At 26.6% G+C, this 27758-nt stretch overlaps 5 protein-coding genes across 14 annotated transcripts; 3 read left to right on the forward strand and 2 right to left on the reverse strand.

Annotated features, from left to right (window-relative positions):
• Positions 1–1062: 1062 nt before the first annotated feature.
• On the reverse strand, positions 1063–4929 carry LOC122860056 (transportin-3-like). The gene is given in 8 exon segments (XM_044163700.1): positions 1063–1321; positions 1424–1536; positions 1616–3619; positions 3688–3898; positions 3964–4121; positions 4194–4397; positions 4657–4730; positions 4733–4929. Coding segments are annotated over 8 exon segments (2868 nt in total). The 5' UTR covers positions 4773–4929; the 3' UTR covers positions 1063–1257.
• An 888-nt stretch (positions 4930–5817) lies between these two features.
• On the reverse strand, positions 5818–8772 carry LOC122860059. 2 transcript variants are annotated; one of them, XM_044163712.1, is made up of 8 exons: positions 8247–8772; positions 7980–8183; positions 7472–7823; positions 7215–7412; positions 6757–7102; positions 6402–6671; positions 6201–6308; positions 5818–6109 (listed from the first exon to the last, which is right to left on the reverse strand). In XM_044163712.1, the coding sequence occupies exons 1-8, from the start codon at positions 8321–8323 to the stop codon at positions 5913–5915; spliced, it is 1752 nt and encodes a 583-aa protein (XP_044019647.1). In that variant the 5' UTR covers positions 8324–8772; the 3' UTR covers positions 5818–5912. The 2 variants fall into 2 exon arrangements, with proteins under 2 accessions (XP_044019647.1, XP_044019646.1); XM_044163711.1 differs by having other exon boundaries at positions 5829–6109; positions 6757–7120.
• Positions 8773–8948: 176 nt separating this feature from the next.
• Positions 8949–21107, forward strand: LOC122860058 (fatty acid synthase-like). 9 transcript variants are annotated; one of them, XM_044163709.1, is made up of 8 exons: positions 8949–9077; positions 9446–9633; positions 9699–10143; positions 10353–10539; positions 13653–13874; positions 18180–18525; positions 18728–20327; positions 20409–21107. In XM_044163709.1, the coding sequence occupies exons 4-8, from the start codon at positions 10475–10477 to the stop codon at positions 20792–20794; spliced, it is 2619 nt and encodes an 872-aa protein (XP_044019644.1). In that variant the 5' UTR covers positions 8949–9077; positions 9446–9633; positions 9699–10143; positions 10353–10474; the 3' UTR covers positions 20795–21107. The 9 variants fall into 9 exon arrangements, with proteins under 9 accessions (XP_044019644.1, XP_044019637.1, XP_044019645.1 ...); XM_044163702.1 differs by having other exon boundaries at positions 8966–9077; positions 9699–9977; positions 20409–20951; XM_044163704.1 differs by having other exon boundaries at positions 8989–9094; positions 20409–21087.
• A 1258-nt stretch (positions 21108–22365) lies between these two features.
• On the forward strand, positions 22366–24623 carry LOC122860060 (pre-mRNA-processing factor 17). The gene is made up of 3 exons (XM_044163713.1): positions 22366–22702; positions 22790–23006; positions 23086–24623. The coding sequence occupies exons 1-3, from the start codon at positions 22502–22504 to the stop codon at positions 24423–24425; spliced, it is 1758 nt and encodes a 585-aa protein (XP_044019648.1). The 5' UTR covers positions 22366–22501; the 3' UTR covers positions 24426–24623.
• Positions 24624–24750: 127 nt separating this feature from the next.
• Positions 24751–27705, forward strand: LOC122860061 (transmembrane protein 181-like). Its single transcript, XM_044163714.1, has 12 exons — positions 24751–24923; positions 25183–25357; positions 25426–25679; positions 25743–25845; positions 25929–26082; positions 26171–26251; positions 26330–26429; positions 26500–26627; positions 26690–26839; positions 26917–27019; positions 27106–27336; positions 27422–27705. Exons 2-12 carry the CDS (start codon positions 25209–25211, stop codon positions 27559–27561), a joined length of 1593 nt encoding a protein of 530 aa, XP_044019649.1. The 5' UTR covers positions 24751–24923; positions 25183–25208; the 3' UTR covers positions 27562–27705.
• Positions 27706–27758: the final 53 nt, after the last annotated feature.

Genomic DNA, 27758 nt, shown 5'->3' on the forward strand with positions numbered 1-27758 from the left:
ATTAATATTTCGATTGTATATATTTTTTTTTTATTGATTAAAATCACTTTCTCTTTGCTTTTTGCTGTTTTTTTTTTTAATTTCGCTACAGTGAGTCATTGATGACTCACGACTAAAAATCTTGAACAATTTCCTGAAAAAAAAATCAAACTTGACTCTTGAGTTTATTTGATAAACTTGAGTCATATTGAATCTTGTATTTATTTATTTTTTTTTTCGATTCTATACAAATAAATATTGAAAAAAAAATTAATAATTTAAATCGTATTGTTATTTTCGAATTTTAATTATAAAAATATAAAAATTATTAAAAAAAAATAAGGCAAAAGACAATGAATAAAATAATTTATTGCAAAGACACAATCGTACAATATTTATTTAAACTTCAGGTATTTAGAATGTATATAAGGTTGTGACTATTTATGTAAAGATGAATCATGGAATTGATTGTTGTAAAAATGCATTGTCAACTTGGTGTTTATAAGATCAGTAGTACATATCTTTACAAAAAGAGACAAAAAATAAGAGTAAGAAAGAGAGATGTGTACAATTCACTTTATATTATATCTTTCATAACTTTTACACATTTATTTATTTTCATTGTTCTCTTTATATTCATAAATGCATAAAGACCGTTTCACTTTCATTAATCATCATTTTTTCAACATAAATGTCATATTTTCACGCACCAACACGAAAAAAAAAAAAACAAAAAAGAAATGAATTCACTTGATCACTCAATTAATGCTCGTTAAAATATATATTACAAAAAATTTATTTTGTAGAAAAAAAAAAAAAAGTGCAGTGTATTTATCCACAAAGTGTTATACAATTTTTAAAAAATAATAATCATAATTATGTCTAATCACTTTGTCTAAATGATTATTTTAAATCAACAAGTTTAAAAATTATTATTACATAAAAACAAAAACAATTGAGCTGAGTTTAATTAAATTGAATGTCGAAAATTTAATTTTTATTTTCTTGTCGATATTATTTATATTGTCAGAGATATTATTTCATACATTGCACTTGAAAATAAAAATATTGTCCAACATTACATGTGAATAAAATAACTGCAATTTTAATTTTTTTTTTTTTTCAGCATTAATGGATTCGTAAACACAGAGGTGTCTCTCATCCTCCCTCATTATTTTTTTGTTAATTTATTTTTTCTTCATCACTTGACATTTTTATTCAATTATTTATTAAGCTTATTTTTTTTTTTGTTTATTATTATTCATTTTAAAACTCACGTCAACGATATAAACGAGCAAAATTTCGTAAGGCATGCATCACTGTCTTCGGTGAGTCTGTTGTCCTGTAAATAAAATTTCAAGCGTTAAATTCCTTACATACTTCATGATTCACTAATGGAAAAAAAAAATAAATAAATAAATAAAAACATTCTTTATAAGTTTACCTCAATATTGTACTGTGAAATTCCAGAAGTTGTTCTGGTGTTGCTGTTGGTAATCCAACTGCATTTTGTGTTGGCATTGACTTTATTGCTTCCTCCAGCCATATTGCCATTGACTAAATGAAATAAAAATATAGATATATTAATTGTATTGATTATTGGAAAAAAATAAAATATATAATTTAATAAATTTACCGCTCCATCAGTCAGGGTGAGCTCAACAAGTACATCAGCAACATCTTGAAGCATATATGTTGATAATGAAAATACAGCAGCTTGTAGTAAACTTGTAACTAATGCTTTTCCTTTTTCAGCTAAAATACCTTGTACTAATTGACGTCTAATTGTATAATCTGATCGTTCATCATGATTACGTCCACTATGAAGAAAATCATAAAAAAATTTCATAACAGAAGCATTTGCATCTCTGTGATCAAGTGAAGATGCCATTAGTGCACAATCAATAATACTACTTAATGCAGCTGAATGTAAAAATGCAATTGGTCCTCTTTGTAAAAATCTTGCACATAAACGAAATAAATCATCAACAGTATCTGGATGATTTTTTAAACCATCAGTAACTTGTAATATTGTAAATGTTGGTCCAATAAATGCTTCAAGCATACGTACAAGACCAGAAGCACATGCATGATCAGCAGCATATTCATCAACAAGAATTGAACCAAGATATAAAAAACAACTATGTTGATTTGTTGAATATAGCTGTACAATTTGTTCGACAATTGATTCAAGTAAATGTACAGCATGTTGTCCAATACAACGTACAGCATATCTTAAACAACGACAACATCTTTCCATAATTCTTGGATCATCTTGAAATTTATTAAATACACTTGAAAATACTGGCCACATATCAGTTATTGTTGATTGACAAGGATGTATATCACATGAATTATCAATTGATGGATTTGTATGTCTAAATATTGCTGCTAATCTATCAAGCCACAATACTGGATCTGTTTTAGTACCACGTTCTAATGGTATACCTTGTAATTCAACAAGTTGACAAAGTGGTTTAGCTTGAAACCAACACAACTCTTTCATTGCTGTGCTTATTTCATTTGTTGGTAATCTAGCAAGTATTAATGATACACCTTTTAATAAACCAACAGCAGCTTCATTACTTATTGGAAATGTATCAAGTGAACGTGCAATTTGTAATAAACCAGGAAAATGTGATGCCATATGTTCTGGACATGCTGTACATATACTGTGTAATGCACTTGATGATGCACTTGCTAATCCTTTTTGATTTAAACATGATAATAAAAAATTTAATATTGGCTCAAGTGATTGTGGATGACTATTAATCCATTCACATAATTCACCAAGTAATAATATACTTGTATGTCGTACAGCAATATGAGTATTATCTGGTACATTTAATATTGCCTCAACAACTTTTGGTACAACATCATTTTCTTCAGGTAATATATTTTTAGCAACAGCTTGCATTATAAATAATGCTGCTTCAGTTAAATCCCATGTTGGTTGTCTTGTTATTGTTGATTGTCCTTGTTGATTATCATTTGTACCAGTTAATGTTGTAAACATTTGACGAAAACAATGACTACTACCAACAACAAATACAACATCTTTTATTAATTCAGAAACACGTCCACGAAAATCAACTAAATCTTCACCACCACTACCATCTTCAATTAAACCAAGATGATCTGGTTCAACTTGACAATGTTTACAAAGACCACCAATTAATCTTTCTATATGTGGTCTAAATATTGTATTTAAATCATCATTATTTTTACGATACAAACATTCTGATAATCTGTACCATAAATTAAATGTTATTAATGCAACTTCATAATCATGATGACCAACACACATTAATACAAGATCTAATATTTTAATAGCATAATGTTTTTTATCAACAGTACTACCAAGTACAATTGTATTTAAATATGTTTCAGCTAATTCAGTAAATATACGACAATAATTTATTGATTTTTCATTTTCTTCATGTGCAACTGATAAATGATATGGTTGTTCAAGTGACATTACATTTGTAAATAAACCCAATTGTAATTGTTGCAGGCATGTTGTATATTCAATTGTTATTTTTGTATGACAATTTTCTTCTTCTAATTCTTGAAGTATTATACAAATACAATCAGTTGCTGCTTCATGTAATTGTGAGCATGATTGATAATTTCCCAATACCTAGTTAATAAATTAATTAATTAATTATAATTTTATATTATTTATTTATTTATAATTTATTATCTTACCTGAAACGCATATGCAACAACGTCATTATTTGGTATTGATTGCAATGGTATAGCATGAACATTTACCCAACTTTTAAAACATCTTAATATTCTTGTGTTAATTTGTACATTATCATTACCATTTTTTAAACACATACTCAAAAACTTAATAACTGTGTCGACAGCATTTGAAAGATCCATCACTACACATTGTCTTCTATTTGCTCCTAGCCTGAATAAAATAAATACATTTAATAATGTTGTTATTTGAATATTATTAATTAATAATTAAATTACCTGAGAAATCTTGAATTTATTTCTTCTGGAAGTACTGTCATGACTTCTAACAGTGGCCACAGGCTGCTTTGATTACCGCCAAATTTGTTGATTAAATCAATAACTGGTGATTGCCATGATGACATTTGTAAAGCTAAATCAGCAAGTGCTACTGATAACTAAAAATAATATTGATGATTAATAAATAGTATGTTTATTATACAAACAAAACAAATGAATTTTTTAAATACCTGAGTAACTATTATTGTATTTGTATGCTCATTTATTTGTGATATGTGTTGAAGCAATGAATCTCTAAGTGATGTATGTGCATCAGTGGGTAATTCATGAAATGATAATTCAATTTTTGTTCTCATTGTTTGAGCAGCAAAATAACAAGATTCTAAATCTCGTTTTTGTTGAAGCATTTCGTCTGATACTTTCCATGCATAAACCTATTTAATTAAATTAATAAATAAAGATTAAAAAAATTTATTATTAATGATAATATATTCAATGACACTTTGTATTATTTTATATATTTTTTTTTTTGTTATTAGAGGTTATGTTAAATTTGAATTTGATCATTCAACAAATACCTTAAACTTGTTTATAAAATAACAAAAAATTACCAAAAAATTATTGAAATAAATAGGATAATTTATTTGTAAATTTAAATTTATGTATTTTATTGATAATGATAAATAAACTTACTGATTTTTTTCACTGCCGAGCCATGCTGACGCTTCTTTTTCTTTTCAGTTGATCTGGATTAGTGTATAATGTAAAACAGCTTGATAAACTGTGTCTAATTCTGGTGGTGAATTCATACTTCATAAAGTATGTTATTTTCTATTATTTAATATATTAATATCCATTCAATTATTATAGGTAAATTTTTTTTATTTATTATTTAATTACACTTATTAAAATTGGCACTATTGGCAGTGACAAACTGACAACACAAGACAACCACCACCACGCATATGTAGACCGTGGCAAATTTAGGGGCGCGGCCATTTTCCCCACTTATATTTGTATCGAATTACAAATGTCGCGAAGTGTAAATTCTTCGAAATCGGGATTTTTACAATTCGAGCGATTTGACATTCTTTCTAATGAAGTTGCGAGCACTTTAAATGTCGATAAAAATCCATTTCTGTTTAATTCTATCTCTATTTATCACTACTTCTAAGTATTCTTGTTTCTAATTGTTTAATAATCGTTTTTTTTACGAGTCGATATAATCAAAATTCGATATAATTCTAATTTTCCTTTATTGAAATTCTTAACGTGAACATTTCTATGGCTTTACATTATCGATATATTATAATTCATTATATATATATTTATACCATTTTAAAATTCTATGTTTTGTAATTTTGTTTAATTGCAAATCTATACATTTCAGATTCGAACTTTTTACACTTCGATCATTTCCTATCCTCCAACATGTCGGTAATGCAACTATCGCAGAGCTTAGATGGTAACTGAAATGATAATATTTTTTAACTTAGTGGGACATTTAGGAATCTGTAATAATTTTACGCGCTAGATAGCGCTATGTATACTATATATTTTAAATGTATTTATATTTTTTATTTATATTTATATTTATAAATTATAATTTATATTTATAAATATTTTATAAATATTTATATTTATATTTATATTTATATTTATATTTTTTCGTACATATTTGTACTTTTGTTGATAAAAAAAAAAAAAAAAGGGAATATGTACATTCATTTAAATTCAACATAAAAAATGAATATGCCAATGATTTTATTGTCTTGACATGATGAATTTTGTAAATTTTCAATGACAAAAAAGAATATTTTAGCAATTTTTTTCAAGTTTTTATTAACGTTTATCTTTTCATTTTTATAAAGAGTATTTATTAATGCTGTCTCTTTTTTAAATATAAAAATATCATATATTTCACTAATAATAAGTTTGCACTTGTGGATTTAGCTTACTTGAACTCGTGTAAAAGCAATTATTGTATTTGTACAAGAACATCGTAGAGGCGTATTATTTCTTTCACACAAAACTCTAATTTTTTCAATACAATTTAAGCATGAATACCAATGATGACAAGGTACTGTGATATAATCAGCAATTTCTTGATAGCACATACGACATAAAGAATCTGCTAAATTGTCAACTGAAAAAAAAATATTAAACAGAATGTATAATTGGACATAACAAAAAATCTTTGTTGGGAAAAATCATGAAACTTATTTTTGAATACTCACACAATAAAACTTCTCTGTTATCACTATAAGTATGTGGTATTATTGGAAGCCAACCAACATCTGGTCCTATTTCAATTACATGAACTTGTTCTACAGGAGGTAATATATCTATAACAGTTATTATTGTAATGATTATTATGCAGTTTTTTTTAATGAGATTGCAAAGATACATTAATAATAAATTTGAACAAGTCTACTTACCAATATTGTGTTTTGGTGCATATGAAAAATAATCAACGCTTGGAATGTCTTTAATTATCATATATTTGTTTCCAAGTCCACGTAAAAAATGATTGGCACATGATAAAAACTTTGGAATATCTAAAATATGTTCTTCATATAATTGCCATGCTCTGCTGAGAACATTTTCCTGATCGCGGTAACGACGTTCAGGAGGACGTCTAACTGCTAATGATGAGTTTAGAGCTGTTAACTCACTATGAGTAATCGCTACGAGTTTTACTAATCCACCTGATAATAAAGTAAAAATATTTATTTTTATTCAATAATATGTTAATTGAAAAAAAATATTATGTATATATTATAATCAAATTACTAGTGAACTCCCAAATTAAAGGATGAGAACCAAGTTTTTCTCGCAAATGACGATGATAGGATTCAATTGGGTTGTTTGTACGACGAGTAATTCTATAAACACTAAACTTGTGTACGCCAATATTATTGATCCATGTATTTCTAATGTATGCAATGAAAGTAGAAAAAAAAATCGTTTGATTGGGTGTAGCATGTGCTACAATCCAATCTAAAACTCGAACAATATCATTTGGTGGAAATAAAGGTAGAGCCATTAATTTTCTATAGAATATTTTCCCCTGGTTCCAAGAGAGCAATGCTTTCATCTTATTTGGTCCTATTATTTTTTTAAGATTTTTTAGTAAATTCTGCAATAAAAAAAATATCTAGATCATTGAAATTAATTAATAATTTTTATGATGAATAATCTGAGTAAAATTTAAAGAATAAAAATCATTCAGTTAATTTAATAAAACTTACGTAGAGATAATGAAAATAACAATAAATAATAGTAGCATTATTAAATATTGATTGTATAGCATTTGATATGGCTTGTTCATAATCCGTGTGAAACATTTGATGTTCCATGTGTTGTGTCCAGGTTAAAAATTGTTGAAAAACTAATTTGTATGCCTCTTCAGTTTTTCGAGGCATCAAAGCCCAGAAAATTGGTTCAAACTAAAAACAATATTAAGCAATTTATTAAAAAAAAATTATTAAAATAGTAAATTACTTACTGTATCATCAATCAGGGCCATAATTGTGAGGAACTGGAGTTTGCCTAGATATTTAGGACAAACGTTGTAAGTTGCATCAACGCAAAACTCATTAGATTGAATGGTGGACAGTAAATCAACATTTGCCATGTTAATAATGGTGAAAGTTTTTCCTTCAGCATCTGTAAATTCTGTTGACTTGGAGGTAAGTTGTCCTCCTTCGTATTGAAGAAGATGCTTCCACTCATCAGAATTTAGTACTGCTCCATATTCTTCCAGTGATTTAGGACGTTTAGGGCATACTTTAGCTCTCCATCGACGCATACTACGATCAACACGAACGAATGGTATTTGTGATGCAGCAGTAGGATGCCTGAGTACAAAAATATTTTAACATAATTATTGTTTTACAAAAATAATCAATCAATGCAAATTTTAAGACTAAATTATTCCTACCAAAAATCCAGGAATATTTGTATAAATTATTATAAAATTATTAAACATTTTCTGAAAAAAATAGGATACTCACTCATTCGCTATCTCGTTGTACACTTTCCGAGTTTTATCCATCGTTAATTGTACTTTAGTATGAAGTTTTTTTTTAAATTGATGTATCAATGCATCATTGCCATTCTTCAAACTATGATTGTGTGTATTTCTTATTAATGTAAATGGCATAGTATCTGATTCTTTTCCACGTGCTTTACACTTTTCATAACAACAGTTAAAGTATCTGCAAATAAGTAAAAAAAAATTATGTATGTTCTTTTTCAATTATTATAAATTTACAATTTACCTGACATTTATATTTTTATTAGATGATTTGCATATAAATTTAACACCATCATGAAATCTCACATTGTTTTCTGCCATAATTGTTTGATATATTAATAACTTCTTTATTTATATTTTAACTGTTCACCAAAATATTTGATATTTTTGTTAAATTATTCTGAGTCAACAACAACAATAAAATAATAACCAACAAGCTCAAATTTTTTAATATTGAAAAGTCAATTTTCTTAATGTGTTCATGATTTATTTTTCTAGAAATGTTTGGCAATTTCTGTATTTATATTTTTACTTTTTTCCAAAATAGTAGATATTTTAAACTGGTATGGGCAAACAGCAACATCAACAACAATAACACTATAACCAACAAACTCAATTTTTTATATTTGTATTAATGACAATATATTCTTTAATGAACTATTTTTAATTAAATTCTGTGACAAACATGAAGTTAATAATTTATAGATCAATTTTGATTTTATGTTGATTTTATTTTTATTTAATTAACAATAACATTAATAGAGTTCAGTTTTGTCACACAGTATACATGATAATTAATATTTATTATTTAAGTACTATATACACCGGTATACACATTGACGGCGTGTGTTTTTTTTTTTTTTTCTGAACAATGCCCAATGGGCAATGGCGGATTGGCGGCAGACCGGCAGCTATGCATACGTACGATAGAAACGTACCTTTAATGTTTATTTTTTTATTATTGTTGATCAGTGTATATATTTAATAGGTTATAGGCTATAATAATAAACTGATAAATTATCAAATGTCTGAGTGTGTATCTTATCTCATATGTTTATCTGTTTATTATCAACTTGTAAGTATTATATAAAGGTATCTAATTTGTTATTTTCGTGTTATTTTATTTACATCAATGTTTTTATATAAAAAAAAAATAAACTATCAAAATGCCAATGACGTTTACTATTTACAATTACAAGTGAATGTTGGATCATTACGTATACGTGATATTAATGTCAAAAAATTAGTTAAAAAAATTACAATTACAATTTTAACAATTAGTCAGTTGTAATTTCTTCTTATTGGCTTATTAATTAAATTAAACAATAATTAACGATTAAATTTTTAATACCATCAATTAATTCGTTATAAGTTGTAGGTATATGTGTAATGATTTTTTTTTTTCTGATATATTTGTTATATTTTTGTTAATTAAAATTCCAGATGATTTTCCTGACCTAAGTCAACTGTTACTCTGTATACGCATACTCTTGTGTATACACATAAATGAGAAAAGAAAAGACAGTAAAAAAAGTTTTCTTTCAAATTTATCTTGGGGACGATGACTACCTCAACAAAAATCACTGATAATTTGCATCTTTCATTGATACAATGTTTTGTTGTAATTTTATGTGAGTAATGATATTTAATTATTTGAATATATTATAATTTTTTTATTTATCAAGATACATTGCAGAAAGATTAGAGATAATAACAATATTTAAAGCAACTGAATTAAATACATTTGCTAGAACATTAGCTCTACCATCACTAATATTGGAAATTTCTAATGTCAGCATTACTTGCAAAAGGTACAAATGCTGGACGTGCAACATCTTTTACAATATTTGCAACTTAGGAAATAATTTTGCAATTGGTTATCCAATGATTGATGCTTTGTACAGTTCAATACAACCAAAATATGCATCACATTTTTATTCAATGGCACCAATGAAAATTGGTAAACGTCGTATAGGTAAATTGCTTCAAATCCAATTTTATTTATGACAGTCATAAGATATTGAGCCATCATGTGCCAGTTGTTTAATCAGAAATGTATGGTGTATTTGGCAAGAAATTTTCTGGAAGTGCATTATATTTTCTTGGTTTTATGATGGTTGGAAAATTACATACATTAAAAGGTACTGCATTTGTTACACCTTGTATATTAATACTTATTAAATTGGTTGTATTATCATTGGTCATGAAGATTTATCACCATATAGAGATCTTTATGGAACAACACCAACCACACAAGAGAACCAGCATTATTTATATTTAAACTACGTTATAATTTGGAAATTGATTAGTTGCATCAGTACTATTGATGTTTATATATTTTTTTTTTCAGTGGTAATTACGGATTAAATGGTGCACGTGGTTTACAACCTAATTTATGTGCAGCCACATCAAGTGTTTTTGATGAATGTGAGCCAGGACCTGAATATTTGAATGATAATTTAAGAAGTTATAATGATGATCCACAAATACTTCAGCATCTTATCCTTCTTATTATACTTTTGTGTTCCACGCTATTTGTAAGTTTATTTGTATTTTATACAATTTTTTAAAATATTATTACAATTTTTTAAAAATTATTATTACAATTTATTATCAAATAAATTAGGATTTAGCTTTGTCATTTCGTACAATGATAATGGAAGAAATGATATATGCTGAACTTGCATTCTTGAATGTTGCTTTTAATTGTACACAGGAATTAATTGTTTTGGAAATATTTGATCTAGATCCAAGTCTCACTAAATTGCGACCATGGTTAATGAAAATTGGCCAAGATTGAAATAAAATTAAAATCCACAGGACGGAATATTGTCTATTTAGTTTAATTTAATTTTTTTTTTTTTTTTGTAAATAATTTAATTTTGAGCCAAATTTCATCTTTTTCCAATCTCGATTCATATATTTTTCTGTCCTCACTCCATTAGACTAACATCTTTGTCATATTTTTTTACAATCAAGAGAGAGACACAGAAGTTAAAGAGAAAAAAATTTAAGTCGCAATATTTTATTTTTCTCTAAGTTATTAAGTTAAAATTTAATTACTTAAAAAAAAAAAATAATAGATTGGACTAATCATATTAGTCATTATTATTATTATCATTTATTATTCATTTCCATGGGGAGAACTTTAAATGACACGTGATTTTGTTGACACATAGTATTTTATCAATCAATTGTTATAATTTTTTAAAAACAAAAATTATAGTCTCAAAATTAATTATGATATTAAAACTAGTTGTTAAATAATTAAACACAACAATATCAAAATTAATATTACTAAAATTATTATTCAAAACTGGTAAAAATGCAATGCATGGTAATAATATTGTATCGTGATAAATGCATATGTGGAAAATTTCTGGCTCACCAAGCCAAGTTGACTATTCTCTATTTTCAGATCCTATATTTACACATGATTATCTTGTTGATTTATTTGGTAATGATTATTTTAAAATTCATAATCATTATACTCAGGATATGAATAGAGTAAATGATATTTTTGACGACAAAAATATTGATTTAGAATAAACTATGAAAAAATTTACATCATCGCCAGATACAATTGTCGTTGTATATTGTTTAAATTCATTAATATTGACTGTTGGTCTTAGTAAAGCTGTTAGATTTTTCAATAAATTTAAGTTCACATGTTCAATTAATTTGTATTTATCTAACTGACCTGGGTGTACGTAAAATTGAATAAAGCAATCCAACACCTCATATTAAAAATTACATATCCAATAAATCAACAATTTACTATATACCTGGTTGTATTGATAATCTTCATGAAGAAGATCCTGATGATGATTAGTCTTTTTGAATAAAATATTATGTATATTATATTCATCAAAAAAGTAATTGATTTAAAAATTCAAATTGTTTTTTATTTGATATTTAATGATCATTATTATTATTCATTTTTCTTTTTTTCTCTGTTTAACATTATTTGTTAGAACATTTATATTTTATATTTGATTTTTTATTAATCAATTTAACTTTAGTCCTAAAATAATCTTATCAAAATTTTAAATGTATTTAGAAAAGTAAACATTCACGGCCACACGTGTACTATAGCTCATATTACAATAACATAAATAAAATATATAATAATGTTATTTTGATTTACTATTACCCTCTTAAATAAAATAAAAACTATTAAATAAATAATATCAGATTTCCAATATTATTTTAATATTTTTCTTATAATATATTTAAAAAAAGAAGTCTTTATAAAATGGTTATTATTATTATATTGAATATTTTGTTAATGATATTTAATATTTTGATGATTATCTTCACTTCTTTTTTGACCAGTATAATTAATATTTTTTTATGATATTATTAATCCAATTATCATGTATCCAAAGCCGACTAAAATTAGAATATGACTGGAACCATCTCCAGAATAAATAGAATTTCAACACCAACCGATAGAATTTTCATTAAAATTAAAAAAAAAATTTTTTTTCTTGTTAAAAATAAATAGATTATCAATAAAACATAATATCATTTTCCCATGAACTACAAAATAATAATATAATATTGTGGTATACCGTTTATTATCATATTTTTTTAAATAAAACCATCATTAATTTCATATTTTTCATAAATTATTATCCGTCAATATTGTTTTTGTTGGTGTCTCGGTGGGTGCCAATTGTTTAGGCACTTGACCCAGTACATATTATGGGTATTATGATGTTAATACCATAGACTCATTGTTGGTAATGTAAATGGGCGTATACAATAAAAGCACATCTAACCTAAACCAATCAAAACCAAGTTCTTCACTTGGCTGCGCCTTCTTTTCATGTTGTAAAGGAAGCAGCTCCGCGCGACTTGCCATTCGAGAGGTGATCCGCGGTGTGTATTCACAACACTAATAACATTACAATTTTTTTTTTTGTTCGTTTGTTTTTTTTTTTTTTTTATCTTTTCTGTTTTTATTTTGTACAACAAACAAAACACTTGAATTGAAATTTATTTATTTTTAATATTAAATATTAATTAATTAATAAATTAAAAACTATGGTTGCCATAAACCGCAGAGGTGCAAATTGGATTCGAGAGAAAGAACGGAATGGTATCGAGTAAGCATCTATTTTCTTTTTTTTTTCTTTTTACCATCTTTTACAATATGAAAGCTGTAATTTTTTATTATAACGTCATTTATATTATTTTATTATATATCAATTATATCTATTATTTCATTTTAACGTCACATTTTGTAATATTTTTAATTTCTTTGTTTCAAAAAAATATATTCACAATCGAGAAAAAAAAAACATTATTTAGTTATTCAAACAATCGATTTTAATTATTATCTATATAATGTGAATTATTAATTTTACTTTTAGAATTAGTAATATGTACAACAAATGGTCGTGAATTACTTTTATCATTTGATCTTATTTGATTTGCATTATTATTACTATAAATAAAAAAAAAAAATATGGTCTTTTATAGTCTTTCTCTTTTTATTTTATTTTGTTTTATTTTTCTTAAACCCAACCGAATTCGTCTCCAATACCGAGAACCTTCTTCCCCTCCTCCTTCACATGTTTGTAAATAAATAAAACATTTCTAATATTGGGCCGCTACATTAATTTTTTTTTTTTTTTTTTTGCAGGTATTATCACTGTTCTCAAAGAAGAACTCGTAACAATTGCCGAGCTCGTGCCAGGCTTATAACTCGACAAAATACTTTTACTGTCATGGGTAATCATAATCATGAACTGACAAGGACTAATCCACGTGAAGAAACACAATTTCGACGTGAGCTGAGGCAAGGCGTTTATCACTCGTTCCGGTCTGTCTTTGAAATTTATCGCGAAATAGCAAATCAACCGAGGTAAATATATATTGTCTTTCCTGACTTTAAATTTTTTAATCAATTGAATAGTAATAATTAAAAATAATAATAATAATAATTATTATTATTATATTAATAAAATTAATACTAATAATTAAATAAAACATTTTTCTATTTTTTAATCATCAATTACTGTTTTTTTCTGTTATTTAAAAATATTTTTACATGATTAAATTATCATATATAAAGAAATAATAATTATTAATATTAATAATTAAATCTAAATTTTTTAACATCTTGTAATAATGTCCCAGTTACAACAGTATTGAATGTTATTAATGTAAATTTTTTTCATTGATAATGTCCGTGTCAAATAATAAACTAACTTATTGGTCTTTGTCTACATTAATGTCATTTCATTTTAATACTGTTCGTTAAAATGTTTTAACAGTTAAATATACATGTGATGTATTTGTGGTCCAACCAATGTCATTAGTTGAATTGATAGTGATTAATAATGTGTGATGGAAATAATGCTTTTAATGGTGAATTAGTTGATCACTTTAATGCATAAAATGTCACTGTTTGTTTTTGGCAAAAGGGACATTGTACTGGGAGTGCACTATTAAATTCATTAAATGATGTAGTTGAATTTTATATTAAAGAAGTTGAACAAATACAACAAAGAGGACCATATATATCGATGAGTTATTCATTTGGTGCTTGTGTTGCATGTGAAATATGATTATAATTTAAAAATAATAATAAAACATTTATAACTATTTAACTTGATGGTTCACCAGATTTTTCTGTATTACATATACATAATCAATTGGTAAACGAACTGGTAAAAATGTACATGCTGATGGTTGTAGAAAAGTATTCTTTGTTCGTCAAGTTAATAGAAGTGTTAATTATATAAATATTTATACAAGAGTAACACAAATAGAAAATCATGATAATATCTTAAATGAAATAACTAAATTAATTGGTAAAACATTATTCAATAATGAAGACCTAAAAAAAAATTTTTATCAGTTGCATATAAACCATCTTGCACATATAGAGAACCAGTTACACTTCTTAAAGTAACTGACATATTTACGTAATTCTACAGGGATTATGGACTTGACGAGGTAATTTGAATATCTCTTATTCTATAGTACAACAACAATTATTAAATATTTATTTATTTTTTTTTTTTGCAGCATTGCTAAGAAGACGTAAAACCTAAAGAATTATTAAATAACTAAATCACTTTGTTCAGGAACTATATGTGGACCAGCTGATTCATTAAAAAAATTTGTTGAATTAAAAAAAAAACAAATATTTTAATTTACATTATATACCTATACATAATAACATACATTTCAATAAAAAGAAGATCATTATCAAAAACACGTACAAAAATTGGTTTATATAAACGTGATTATGCTAATAATTTAGAATTTTTATTAATGAATTTGGGTAAATTATATAATGCTGATGGACGACCAGATTTTACAAAATTATATCAAACAATTAATTATCCAGTTGGACGTGGTACACCAATGATTAATTCAATGATTGGTTGGGATCATTCAATTGAATGGGCTGTTGCTGATTTTTCTGGTAAAAGTGGTGGTTCTGGTGAAACAATTATTAAAATTGATTTATCAAAAGATGAGCATTCATATATATCTGGACATACTATTGATGGTAGAATATTATTTCCAGCAACTGGTTATTTAACATTTGTATGGAAAACATTTGCTAAATTACATAATACTGATTATGAAAAATTACCAATAACATTTGAAAATGTACAATTTTATTGTGCAACAATAATGCCAAAAGAAGGACCAGTTAGATTTTTAATAAATATATTTGATGGTACCGGTGATTTTGAAATATGTGAAGGTGGCTCACCAGCAGTTACTGGTAAAATATTTGAATCTGATGATCCAAAAAAAGATCAATTAAATAATTTACCAATACCATCAGCTAATAATACTAATGATGTTGATGGTGAATTATTAAATCTTAATAAAACTGATATTTATAAAGATTTACGTTTACGTAGTTATGATTATGGTGGTATATTTCAAGGTATTAAAACATCAAATAATCATGGTAATACTGGTGAATTAGTATGGAATAATGATTGGATATCATTTATGGATACAATGTTACAATATAGTATACTTGGTGGTCATTCACGTGATCTTTATTTACCAGTACGTATACAATATGCTGCTATTAATCCAATTGGTCATTATGAAATGCTTAAAAATAATGAAATTGAAAATTCAAATGATAATGATGTTGCTGAAGTTGATGCTAAACCCAGTGAAAAAACATTAAATGTTTATTCTTATAAAAATATTAATCTTGTTAAATGTGGTGGTGTTAAAATACGTGGTATGAAAGCATCACTTGCATCAAGAAGACAACAAACTCAATCATGGCCAAAACATGAAAAATATGTATTTATACCATATGAAAATAATCAAATACTTGTTAAAGAACCAACAAAATCAAGATTACATGCATTAACAGTTATGCTACAAACAGTTATTGAAAATTTAAATGTATTAAAATAAAAGGTGTTGAAGATGCTGGTGAAAGAAGTGCTGAATCATTATTATCACCAATAATAATGGATATATTATTATCTGAACCAGGTATGAGTGCTGATGTACAAGTTGCAACAACAACAACACCAGAAACTTATTCAACATTTTTAGATCAATGGAATGTTAAAATTGTTAGTGGTGGTAAAGATGCATCAAAAACAACAATTGGACAAGATTTACATATTGTTATTGGTGCTGATGTATTAAGTAATGGTAATAAAACAGCATTAACAAATCTTGAAGCATCAATAAAACATGGTGGTTTTATAATACTTGAAGAAACTGGTAATATACAAAAATCATTATTACATAAAACTGAACTTGCTATTGTTGGTATGCAAATATGTACTGGTAAAACATATGTATTAATTAAAAAAATACAAGAAAAAATTGAACCAATAATAATACAAATAAGTGAAAAAAATTTTTCATGGCTTGAAGGTGTTAAATCAGCTGAAGATGAAAATATAAAAATATTATTAGTATCACAAGGTGAAGAATTACTTGGTATTGTTGGTTTAATGACATGTATTAGACGTGAAAATGGTGGTAATAATACACAATATATATTTATACAAGATAAAAATGCACCAAAATTCACCCTGACAAATGAATTTTATTCAAAACAAATTGATAAACAATTAATGGCAAATGTATTGAAAGGTAATCAATGGGGTAGTTATCGTCATTTACGTTTAGATCAACAAACAGATGCATCATCATTACAAGTTGAACATGCATATATTAATGCATTAACACGTGGTGATTTAAGTAGTTTAAGATGGATTGAAGGTCCATTGAGTTATTATCATCCAGAAAAACATCCACAAAGTGAATTATGTAGTGTTTATTATGCACCATTATATTTGCGTGATATTATGTTGGCAACTGGTAAACTATCACCAGATGCATTACCCGGTGATTTGGCTGGACAAGATTGTATTCTTGGTCTTGAATTTTCTGGACGTAATTCAATTGGTAAACGTGTTATGGGAATTGTTGCTGCACGTGGTTTAGCAACAACATTATTAGCTGATCCAAAATTCATGTGGCAAATACCAGATAAATGGAGTATGGAAGAAGCAGCAACAATACCAGTATGTTATTCAACATCATATTATGCACTTGTTGTTAGAGGTAAAATGCGTAAAGGTGAAACTGTATTAGATCATGCTGGTACTGGTGGTGTTGGACAAGCATCAATATCAATTGCATTACATGCTGGTTGTAAAGAATTTACAACTGTTGGTTCAACTGAAAAACGTGAATTATTAAAAAAATTATATCCACAATTAACTGATGATAATATTGGTAATTCACGTGATACTAGTTTTGAACAGTTAATATTAAATCAAACACAAGGACGTGGTGTTGATATTGTATTAAATTCACTTGCTGGTAATATGTTACAAGCAAGTATAAGATGTCTTGCTAATAATGGTAGATTTTTAGAAATCAAAATATCATAAAACTATTGTCTATCACTTGATTGTATTTACTTCTACTTCTAAATGTGCCATGTGCTCTACGTAGTCAAGGACAAACAAATTCAGCAATGATAACTTCGAATTTTTTAATAAAAAATAATAATTATTATCGTTGTTGTTATTATAAAGAAAATAAGATAAATAATTAAAAAAAAAAAATTTTTTTTTGTATTAGTTAAACAATTTATTAACAATACTTATTTAAATATTTTAAACTGTTTGACATGATGTATTTGTTATAGATTCGAACAAGTATCACGTCGTGTGTCATTTTCATCAATCCGATCAACAATGTACAGCTGGACTCGTCGACGACGTCTTCCAGATATTACAACATATCGTTCGGTGATTGACTACTTACGTATGCCAGTGTGGGCATCATTATTACGTTTAACAAACGTTCAATTACGAGTTTATGTAGCACGTACTAATAATAATGACACGTCACTGGTTTTTATGGCTAATCGCCAATACTTTCAACAAATCAATACAAGAGCTACTTTAAATCTTGCATTTTCTGATTGGTCTTTACCAGACGTTGACAATACGAGTGATTTATTAACTATCACAGTCAATTATCAAAGCCATGTAAGCATTAAATTAATTTTAATGATATATTCTCAAATTAATTAAAAATAATCATTTATTATACTTTCAAATTACCTTTTGTTTTCTTTTTTTTTTTTTAAAATTAATTAAAAATTGAACATAATGATACAATAAATATAATTAAAGAAATCTAAATCAATATTATTTTAGGAAAATAATTAATATTCAATTTTTTTATTAGTCTTTTCCAGTTGGTTGGGCAGCATTAAATGTAAAAAATCAAAATACAATGCAGAGTGTTCTGGAAAGGTTTCGAGATGAGTTTCAATCAGTTGACAATATTTTTACGACTCCAGAATTATTAGCAGCAACAGAAACAGTATTTCCCAATGCATCAGTTCGTATATCGTTTGCTGAAACAGCTGTTTCACTAATTAAAGAAATGTACGAAAAAAATATTAATATGAACGATGAGAATATTCAGATTTTATTTTCGAAAATTTTGGGAATTTTCGTGCTTCCAAGAATTGTATCTGGTGCTTGCTTTCAACGTATTAAATATATCATCAATAATATGGACGAGCCAACTAAAGCTAGATTGGTCAGTATCATTGGATATATTCGACAAAATTATGTAAATAGTTTAATAAGTAACGATGAAAATCATCCGGCTTACGATTTATTTGATGACACTTGGCTCAGTAGTATTAGGAAAATGCAAGGAGACTTGCACGACCAACATCATGTCAACTTTTATGAATTCATGAAAGCATCATTGTATTCTCTTGAAGAACATTGGACAAAATTGATAAAAGTAAAAGACCGTATTCCTGTACGATCATGTCGAGTACGTCTTTGTTTGAAAAAAACTCAGTTAGGACGTTTCTGGAGTTGGTATGATGATGATAAGCCAATCACTCAAGCACTTGAAAGAGCACAAGCAATTACATTACCATTCATTCAAGACACTTGTGCATGTTTTAATTTGTCATATAACAGTTTAAATGATCATGCAGGAAATGATACAGATAATGATAATGACGATGGTAGAGATGATGATCTTGACATGGGTAGTGATAATGGCGATGATGGTCATGCTGATAATAACAATGCTGATCTTGATATTCATAGTGACAATGATGTTGATAATAATAGTCATGCTCATAATAATGATGATGATAATTATTCAGATGACAATAGCAATCATCATGATGATTTAAATGTCAACAGTGATCATCATGATGATTCAGATGGCAATAGCAGTCGTCATGACGGTTCAGATGCCAGTAGTGAACATAGTGATGATTCAGATAGCAATAGCAGTCGTCATGACGGTTCAGATGCCAATACTGAACATAGTGATGATTCACGTGCCAATAGTGAACATGATGATGCTGATTCAGATGCCAAAAGCAGTCATCATGACGATTCAGATGTCAATAGTAATCATCATGATGATTCAGATATCGCCAATAGTGAACATGATGATGATGATGATAATAATAATGTTGTTGATGCTGTTGTTGTTGCTAATAATGTTGATGCTGGTGTTATTAATACTGATGATGATAATGATAATAATGTTGATGCTGGTGTTATTAATATTGATGATGATAATGATGATGATAATAATGTTGATGCTGGTGTTATTAATATTGATGGTGATCCTGATGATGATAATAATGTTGATGATTTTATGAATATTGATGATGAACTAGTGGAACAAGGGTTTCCAAGATTTAATAATAATAATAATAATAATAATGCAACAGTACAACACAGTTTAGGCAGTGATGTTGATTACACACCACGTTTTTTTGTCGATGATGATGAATCATATGGTAAATTTTGCTTATTATATTTTCATGTAACTATCAGTATTTTTAAAAAACTTTTAATAACTGTTACAAATTTTTTTTCAGCTGATAAAAGGTACAACATTAAATGCTCTAGATGTGGTAATAATGACGCAGAATTTATGGCTCCAACTTGTGGTCACCTCTTGTATTGTACCACATGCAAGTTGGACAATGTAGAGTTCTTGTGCCCAATATGTGGTACAGAATCAAGGGAACTACGCAAGATATTTTTGAACCAAATGGGAGGAGAAGGAACAGGCAAATGTTCAATATGTTTAGTTCGGCCTCTGCAAATGATACCTATAAAATGTAGTCATGTTGCATGTTGTGAAGAATGCACCAGAACACTTGCTAATGATTCCAATAGGAAATCATTATATAATGTAAAATGTATAACCTGTAGGGAAACGTGCCAAGGTTTTATCCCATTGAAAATTCTTGCAGTATAAATATAAATATAAAATTAATATATATATTCTGTTACTTTTGATATATATATTTTTTTTTATAACTTTTATAACGTAATAGTTTTTTTACATTTCTTATAACATTTTCATTTTGTTTTGGCTGAATTAGCTGTTATTGGCGTGTTTTTTTTTAATAATCCAATCAACAAACACATTTTTTTTTTAAATAATTACAAGAAGAAATGATGATTGATTCAGGAATTTTTTATTTTTAATATTAGAATATTATTTGTTTGTAATGATTTTCAAGTTGAAATAAAACAAAAATAAATTAATTTTATGTGGTTAATATGTGATTCATTTGAAATCCATTAAATGAACTATTCATTTTTATGGTATGTACCTATATGAAATTAAAGAATACAAATTAATTGATAAACTAAAATACCAAGGAAAAGCAGAAGCTGAGGAAATAATGTTGCTTATGACAATTTAATTAATTCCTTAGCTACATCTTTTCCTCAGCTACTGCTTGTTCTTGGTATATTTTTTACTAAAATCAATGGCAGTAATTTTATTTAAAATAAATAAAATATTTGCCAAGGAAAATTTAATACTTATACTTACATTAATTATTATTCAATAAATCTTACTTGTCACAATTATTCAAATTGTAACAGTTGAATTTAAACAAAACATATCAAGAGTTTAAAAAAATATATAATTTTTGTTGTATTCTAGTCTTCTTGATACAGAGGCTGAAAGATTTACCATGAAATTATTTTGTAGTAGGTAAAAAAGATTTCTAAGTCGACTATATTTCCGCTCTTACCATCACATTATCGACTGAAAACACTGAACTTGGACTGTCGAACTTTTTGCACTTCGGTACAGTTGTATTTCTATTCTTTCTAATTCTATTTATTTTATTTTCTAACTTTTTCCGTTTCGGTGAATGAATAATTACTAAATTTAGAAAACCTAGCCATTGACAATTCTGAACTATGCATAATCTATTACTTTACATTTTATATTTTTTCACATTCGGATTTTATGAAATACATATTATTTGCAATAAATTAAAAATAAAATTCGACAAATTGGTTATTCTTTAAAATAATAATCCTATCATTTGCTTTTTCATTAATTTAAACAATCTAAACAATACGATTCTTACAAATTACAATTTGAGACAATAATAATTCGTGCACATTATAATTCTCCAAGTTTACATTTCGTAATTTTTTTTTTCGATAGTTTTATAAGTCGTACCAATTGCAAGTGGGGAAAATGGCCGCGCCCCCAAATTTAAAAACTATTTAATCATCCCTCGTGACACACATATATGCACATATAAATAAACACAACATACACATACACAAGAATCTTGTTTTCACTTGTTTTGTTTACTTTTTTTAAATTATAAATTCTATTGATGAATCAACCCAGCTAACCACGTATTAAACACTGAAATGAAATGAAACTTAAAAATAAAATAAAACTATTATTTGTTTAATTTTATTTATTAAAAATATTTAAATAATTATTTATTTAAACAAACGTTATTTTACGTTGTTTAGATGTTGCGCATGCTCAATGTGAGTGGAATTCGGACGGCCATGTTTACAAATTCATTGTTGATTTGTTGCTCAATTTTGCTCAATCAACATATTTTATTTTTTGTTATCAAACATATACACAATAATTACAAATAAATTTATAAATTGATTTAATTGAATATTAAGAAAAATGTTGAGCTTGCAAGGATATGCAAGTAGTGACGATAACAGTGATCATGATAATGATGAAACAAAGTCAACACAAAAAAGTGAGGTTATAAATAATGAAAATAATGATAATTTAATGTCAAATGAAAAATTTATACCTATTGATCAATCAGTAACGTCATTGTCATTAAAAATATGTGCTGCACCAGAAGTTGTACCAACAGTAAGTTGAATTTTTGTTTTTATTTTTAAAAAAATAATATTTTTTGAGTATTGTTAAAATAGCTATAATTATTTTGTTTAATTTTAGGGCTCTGAATTGTGTGTTAGACATATAGACTCAACACTTGAAGAAATAAAACATAATCCTCGTTATGAAGAGCTATTTGCTCCAGATGTTGGTCCTGAAAATCCATTCAGAACTGAACAACAACGTGCCTCTAAAAATATATTATCTGGATATGTTGAAAAAGCACATATAAGTGAATTTCAATTTGAAAATCAACGAAGAACATTTCAAAGTTATGGTAAGTTATTAAAACAATTTGATTTAATTTATTTTTCCAATCTACTTGTTGAAAAGAAAATAATAAATGATTATCACAGGCTATGCATTGGATCCAACAATTGATGGAAGTTTAGAAGAAGGTAGATCAATAATTGGTGCAACAGAAGCAGCTGAAGAACAAGGTGGAAAAACAGTATTTGAAAGTGTTGCATTAAGAAATGCTGATAAAAGAAAAAGAAATAAAAATGATAATGCATCAGATATTGAAGGTTTTCTTGGTCCTTGGGGTGGTTATGTTGATGAAAAACGTATTTTAAAACCATCTGAAGAAGAATCAGCTGAACTAGAAGAAATATTAGCTAAAAGAAATAAACGTGGTAAACCAAGTGAAGAAAAACCAATTGAAGAAAAAACAGTATTACATATTAAAGATCCAGTTGATTATCAAGGACGTTCATTTCTTCATGCACCACAAGATGTTGGTGTTAATTTACGTTCTGATTCACCACCAGAACGTTGTTTCTTACCAAAATCACAAATACACACATGGGAAGGACATACAAAGGGTATATCACAAATTCGATGGTTTCCAAAAACAGCACATTTATTATTATCATGTAGTATGGATTGTCGAGTAAAGCTATGGGAAGTATATAAAGATAGACGTTGTGTACGTACATATTATGGTCATCGTCAAGCTGTACGTGATATTAGTTTTGACAATGAAGGAACAAGATTTTTATCAGCTGGTTATGATCGTTATGTTAAATTATGGGATACTGAAACTGGTGCTGTTATAAGTCGTTTTACAAGTAGAAAAATACCATATTGTGCTAAATTTCATCCAGATCCAGATAAACAACATTTATTTGTTGCTGGTACAAGTGATAAAAAAATTATATGTTGGGATACAAGATCTGGTGAAATAACACAAGAATATGATCGTCATTTGGGTGCTGTTAATACAATAACATTTGTTGATGAAAATCGTAGATTTGTAACAACATCTGATGATAAAAGTCTTCGTGTATGGGAATGGGATATACCAGTTGATATGAAATACATTGCTGATCCAACAATGCATTCAATGCCAGCGGTGACACCATCACCAAATCAAAAATGGCTTGCTTGTCAAAGTATGGATAATAAAATTGTTATATTTTCAGCGTTGAATAGATTTAAAATGAATCGTAAAAAAACATTTACTGGACATATGGTTGCTGGTTATGCTTGTGGTATTGATTTTTCACCAGATATGAGTTATCTTGTGTCGGGTGATGCTGATGGAAAGTGTTATGTTTGGGATTGGAAGACAACTAAATTATATAAAAAATGGAAAGCACATGATGGTGTTTGTATATCATCACTTTGGCATCCACATGAACCATCAAGACTTGCAACTGCTGGTTGGGATGGTAAAATTAAATACTGGGATTAAACAACATAACTAAAAATAATAATTAATAACTTTACAATTTTTATAATTATGTAAATAATATTCATTTTATTTAAAATATTCAATTTTTTTTTTTTTTTTTTGATTGATTGATTTGAACAATCAAGAGGAAAATTATCTTTTGTATTGTGTAAATAAATTCAATGATTAAATATATATTTTACTTTTTAATCATGTCAAAATTATAAATTGCATTTTTTATTTATTTACAATTACATTGACATTAATTCTGATGAAATAGAATAATCAATAATTCTCACGCGCAAGTCACTAGGACCAATCTGTTTAATATTTTTTATTTCAGTATGTGAATCACCTCCAATTTCACTACTCAATTTTTGTGTTATTGTAGTGACGCATTATTTCATTGTTTTTGTATATTAATATATAATAAAATAAATTATTTTTTTTTACATAACAAATTTGTTTATCATTAAAAAATTTATTGTAGGTAATTTAATATTTTTTTCTAAACAAAAGGTACAGTCAATTTATTTATTTATTTATAAATTTATTATATTTACTCCATTTTAATTAGTCAGGCTTTGTTTTAAATTATTTTAAATATTTTTTTCATCAAAACAATAGTTGAAAATATCGAAAAAAAAATATAGAAATTTGTTTCTTCATTTGTTTGTAAACATGTAATGAAAATAATAATAAATATTTGTCTATTTCAACAGCTTAATTGTACTTATAAAAAAAAATAATTAATAAATAAATTATTTAAAATGATTAGATCAATCTGGATTTATTGGAGTCATAATGGATGGTACTGGTTTGGGTTATTCATACCATCTTCCTTCTGGTGGTTGGAATTTAAGAATACGAAATACTTTGGCACAATTTAGTGATTTATTCAGTGAGTTTAACAAGTACATTGCACCAGCTTATCATCATGACAGATGTGAAAGGTAATTATCTAATTTAAATTAAAAGAAAACCTGTTTATTTTAATTAATTTTGGTAATTTTAATTGTAGATCTGTACCAATGAGATTATATTCAATGCATAAGAGAGAATTTTTTATGGTATTTGTTGGTTTTTTTGCTTGTTTTGGTTTATCAGTATTTATTGGACTTGCTGGTCCACCAATAACATCAACAACTGAACAACAAGCACATGTTAATAATAGTGAAATGTCAACTGGACCATTTATCATGGAAACACCAGAATTATCAACTTACTGTCAACAATTATGGGTTATTGCTAAATTATCAACATCAAATACAGATGGTAATTATAATTACAATTAAATACATTTATAAAATTTATTTATCTATTTTAATTGACATCTAGATGAGAGGTATGACAAGACATTTCAAGTTGCTGTATCAATTGATGGATTTATAGGAGAAAATAAATTAACATCTGTTCTTTCAACAGACTCTCAACACAATAGGTAAATTAAAAATTAAAAAAAATATATTTTTATATCTCAAAAGTTATTTAATATTAATGATAATTAATTTTTTTTAAAACTAGAACAAGACATTTAAAATGTGAAAGACAAACATGTGAAGAATTTGTCGTTGCTCATCTTGGTACACTTGAGTATAGCTATTACATGATAACTGTACGTTTTTATGGCCTTGAAGGTTTTCATCGTCGTTATCAAATACAGGATTTGAGATTTTACGTCAGTAAGCACTTCGTTTATTTGAAATTTAATAATATATATTAATCAATAAACAATTATATATTTTAATTAATTATTATGTCAACAGTTTAAAAGTTATAATCCAGCATTTACACAAATCGAAATATGGTTTCGACTTATATTTTTATTGTCAACATTTTTCGTAACGGTATGAATTATTTGTTTATTATTTTTGTCATTTAATTAGTCATTCAATTAGTTGTTTAATTGTTTTATTTAATTACAGTGTTGGTTTGGTCATTCACTGAGAAAATATCCAACACCAGATTGGTCAATTGAACAAAAATGGGTCTCAATATTATTGCCACTTTTAATTCTCTACAACAGTAAGAAAATATCTAATTAATTTTATAATTATTGTTTATTAAACAATGATGTTTATTTTAAATTTTTTAGATCCTTTTTTTCCATTGATATTTTTATCAAACTCTTGGATACCTGGTATGTTGGATGCAGTGATGCAGACAACATTTTTATGTGCTATTTTAATGTTTTGGCTATGTGTTTATCATGGTCTTCGTCAGGTAAAATTGATCAATTTTATATTCATTGAATATGTATTAATAGAGTTTTTAATTTTCAATAGAATGAGAGAAAATTTTCAAGATTTTATCTACTAAAATTTGTGATTATTGGATGTCTATGGGGTGCAGCTTTAACACTTGCAACTTGGCTAAGATGTACTGAGCTGGAAGATCCAACTTATAATTACGTTCTTGATACTTCCAATTATTATGCAAGTTGTTAATTTATTTTTAAACTGTAATACAATGTAAGCTAGTTGATTGATAATTATTTATTTGATGTTTTTAGGGATTTAAAGTATTTTTCTTTACGATGGGAGGTGTCTACATTGGGTACCTATTGCTTTTGATACTTCGAGCATATACTGAACTACGTTCTATGCCTTATTTTGGTATAAAAAAATTATTATTAATTTATTAATTATGAATTATTATCATCGATATGATTAATTGTTTGTAAACATTTTTTTTATTACAGATATGCGGTTAAAGTTTTTGACATTACTTGCAATTATTGTTGCTGTTGTTTGTGCTTTTGTAACATCACGACAATTTGGTGCTGGTGTTTTGGAAGATAGTTTTGCATCAAGATTATCAACTTATTATAAAACATCAGCACAATTTATGGCACTTTATGGTTTATTGAATTTTTATCTTTACACAATGGCCTATGTGTATTCACCAAATTTACCAAATGTTTATGGTCAACGTAAGGATTATTTTTTTGAATATAGATCTACTTGATTCTAATTTATTTTTTGAATTAAATAATTAATCAAGCTAATTTTCTACAGATACAGCAATTGCCAAAGATAATCCAGCATTTTCAATGATTAATAATGAATCTGATGAAGATGTTATATTTGGATCTGATGATGAAAGTAGTCGGAGATTACTTACAAGATCATCAAGAAATGCTGATGACAGTGATTGATGAATATTAATTAAAATGTTAAATTTAAATTGTTAAAATTCATTTTACAATATCAAGTAATTGTTTATAAGAAAATTGACAATATCAAAATGTAAAGAATTTTTTTCTCTTTATAATAAAGTAAAATGTTTTTTTATATAAAATTTCGATTTTTTTTCTTTAAATTGTTTCGAATTATTTGCTTTATTTTTGAGACA

The sequence above is a fragment of the Aphidius gifuensis genome, unplaced genomic scaffold, assembly GCF_014905175.1.
Source record: "Aphidius gifuensis isolate YNYX2018 unplaced genomic scaffold, ASM1490517v1 Contig5, whole genome shotgun sequence".
Taxonomy (NCBI): domain Eukaryota; kingdom Metazoa; phylum Arthropoda; class Insecta; order Hymenoptera; family Braconidae; genus Aphidius; species Aphidius gifuensis.

What these genes read in the sequence shown, in the direction of transcription:
- LOC122860059 (XM_044163711.1), bottom strand. Translation starts at nt 8,323, where the DNA reads ATGGCAGAAAACAATGTGAGATTTCATGATGGTGTTAAATTTATATGC. An exon ending in GTTATTTTCATTATCTCTAC is followed by an intron (nt 7,121 to 7,214) that starts GTAAGTTTTATT and finishes TCAATGATCTAG; the next exon opens with ATATTTTTTTTATTGCAGAA. An exon ending in TGCACCAAAACACAATATTG is followed by an intron (nt 6,309 to 6,401) that starts GTAAGTAGACTT and finishes TAACTGTTATAG; the next exon opens with ATATATTACCTCCTGTAGAA.
- LOC122860058 (XM_044163709.1), top strand. Translation starts at nt 10,475, where the DNA reads ATGATGATCCACAAATACTTCAGCATCTTATCCTTCTTATTATACTTT. An exon ending in TTTTGTGTTCCACGCTATTT is followed by an intron (nt 10,540 to 13,652) that starts GTAAGTTTATTT and finishes TTTTTTTTGCAG; the next exon opens with GTATTATCACTGTTCTCAAA. An exon ending in CGATGATGATGAATCATATG is followed by an intron (nt 20,328 to 20,408) that starts GTAAATTTTGCT and finishes ATTTTTTTTCAG; the next exon opens with CTGATAAAAGGTACAACATT.
- LOC122860060 (XM_044163713.1), top strand. Translation starts at nt 22,502, where the DNA reads ATGTTGAGCTTGCAAGGATATGCAAGTAGTGACGATAACAGTGATCAT. An exon ending in CACCAGAAGTTGTACCAACA is followed by an intron (nt 22,703 to 22,789) that starts GTAAGTTGAATT and finishes GTTTAATTTTAG; the next exon opens with GGCTCTGAATTGTGTGTTAG. An exon ending in AAGAACATTTCAAAGTTATG is followed by an intron (nt 23,007 to 23,085) that starts GTAAGTTATTAA and finishes TGATTATCACAG; the next exon opens with GCTATGCATTGGATCCAACA.
- LOC122860061 (XM_044163714.1), top strand. Translation starts at nt 25,209, where the DNA reads ATGGATGGTACTGGTTTGGGTTATTCATACCATCTTCCTTCTGGTGGT. An exon ending in TACAGGATTTGAGATTTTAC is followed by an intron (nt 26,083 to 26,170) that starts GTCAGTAAGCAC and finishes TTATGTCAACAG; the next exon opens with TTTAAAAGTTATAATCCAGC. An exon ending in TGTCAACATTTTTCGTAACG is followed by an intron (nt 26,252 to 26,329) that starts GTATGAATTATT and finishes ATTTAATTACAG; the next exon opens with TGTTGGTTTGGTCATTCACT.